Source organism: Aplysia californica, unplaced genomic scaffold, assembly GCF_000002075.1.
Source record: "Aplysia californica isolate F4 #8 unplaced genomic scaffold, AplCal3.0 scaffold00126, whole genome shotgun sequence".
NCBI lineage: Eukaryota > Metazoa > Mollusca > Gastropoda > Aplysiida > Aplysiidae > Aplysia > Aplysia californica.
The window spans coordinates 229,476-230,805 of record NW_004797396.1 but is presented as its reverse complement, the minus strand read 5'-3'; the positions used below and the strand labels follow the sequence as shown (position 1 = coordinate 230,805).

Below are 1,330 nucleotides of genomic sequence, written 5' to 3'. Positions count from 1 at the left end.
TAAAAAAACATTAAAAAGAAACATACGTACGCAAATAAATAAATAAATTTTAAAAACAAATACATTAATTGAAATGACCAATATAGCACACGAATCGACCAAAAAAGAATAAAATTAATTGTTAAAACGGATAAATGGATAAAAATGAATGTAAAACACCCAGCAACCCGTAACTAATCCGCAAACATAACTGAAGAACGGACGACCTGTTCCCAAGATTTACATAACGACAGGTCAAACCTCTCTGATGCTAGTAGTGCCAGTAGCTGCCGGTCCCCACGGTCCCCGCTGTGTGGCCAATGTCTACATTAACATGGACCTGCTTCCGCCAGGGAGTCAAAGCCAGTGGCTCTCGCCTGGCTCTACAAACACCCTGGGCTTTATCACTACATCGTGCTGGAAAGGGACCGGCCGATAGTACAGCCGCCTCTTTTTTCTAAACATGCGGTGGCTTTACCTATACCAGCTGAGATACAGAACACACGTTCTTTTGTGGTAGGAGGGTCTAGGGCAGCTTTAGTGGGTATAAAAAAGTCACGCCGGGGCGCTGGACGGTACGAGCGATTGATGTGCCTGGCCAGAGACTTTATTCGGACCGATTTGGCTTTCAATCGAGCTTTTTTATTCTCGCCATTGTCTGCTAACCTGGGATTTATTCCTCGCCATCAGAGTGCAAAAGACCTCGGGTAAAGGAAACCGCCTACGAGCAATTGGGCAGGAGCCATTTTATTTTGGCACTGACACGAACAGCGTTTAGTAGTCGTTTGGTCACAGGACTGTGTTGTTGCCGGATACATGAATCAAAATAACACGTGGATAAAAAGACCACGACAGCAGCAGCAACAACAATAACAACAACAACAACAACAACAATGAAAATAACGACGACGACATTGACAACGATATAGTAACTACGCGTAAACGATTGCGGTGACATTTGAAGGAATTCAGTGTACAGTGTTATTTCCAGAAATGACAGAATTTTTGTCCATAAAGGAAAAGGTGTGGGTTCCAAACCAACGGCATTCGGTGGACGGTAAGCTGCGTGAAAGGAGATTTTGGGGAGGGAGGGCAGGCCTACATTCATTCTATCTTTCGGCTCATCTCGGCTCATATTGTTCTGTTATATTTCAGTTAATTTGTAGTTTTAGTCTTGATTCGATTCTTTTGTTGCTCGAGCATAGTTGTTTGAGGTGAAGGTGGTGTTATTGTTGCTGCCGTGTTGTTGTTGCTGCCGTGTTGTTGTTGCTGTGCTGTTGGACTCTTTCACGTTTTGTTTTCTCTTCTTTTGTTTTTGGTTTATTGTTAATGTTGTTGTTGTTGTTGTTGT

The 1,330-nt window shown here is 42.9% G+C and overlaps 2 protein-coding genes across 2 annotated transcripts in view; one reads left to right on the top strand and one right to left on the bottom strand.

The window, feature by feature from the left end:
- The window catches only part of LOC101846343, a gene marked incomplete in the record, with an annotated part of 86,749 nt that overhangs the window by 37,361 nt on the left and 48,058 nt on the right, over positions 1 to 1,330 (bottom strand).
- Positions 100 to 1,330, top strand: part of LOC101846572 — a 3,435-nt gene continuing 2,204 nt past the window's right edge. Inside the window, exon 1 of the mRNA XM_013081328.2 lies at positions 100 to 1,036. Coding sequence (XP_012936782.2) covers positions 973 to 1,036 — 64 coding nt within the window. The 5' untranslated portion in view covers positions 100 to 972. The remainder of the gene's footprint in view (positions 1,037 to 1,330) is intronic.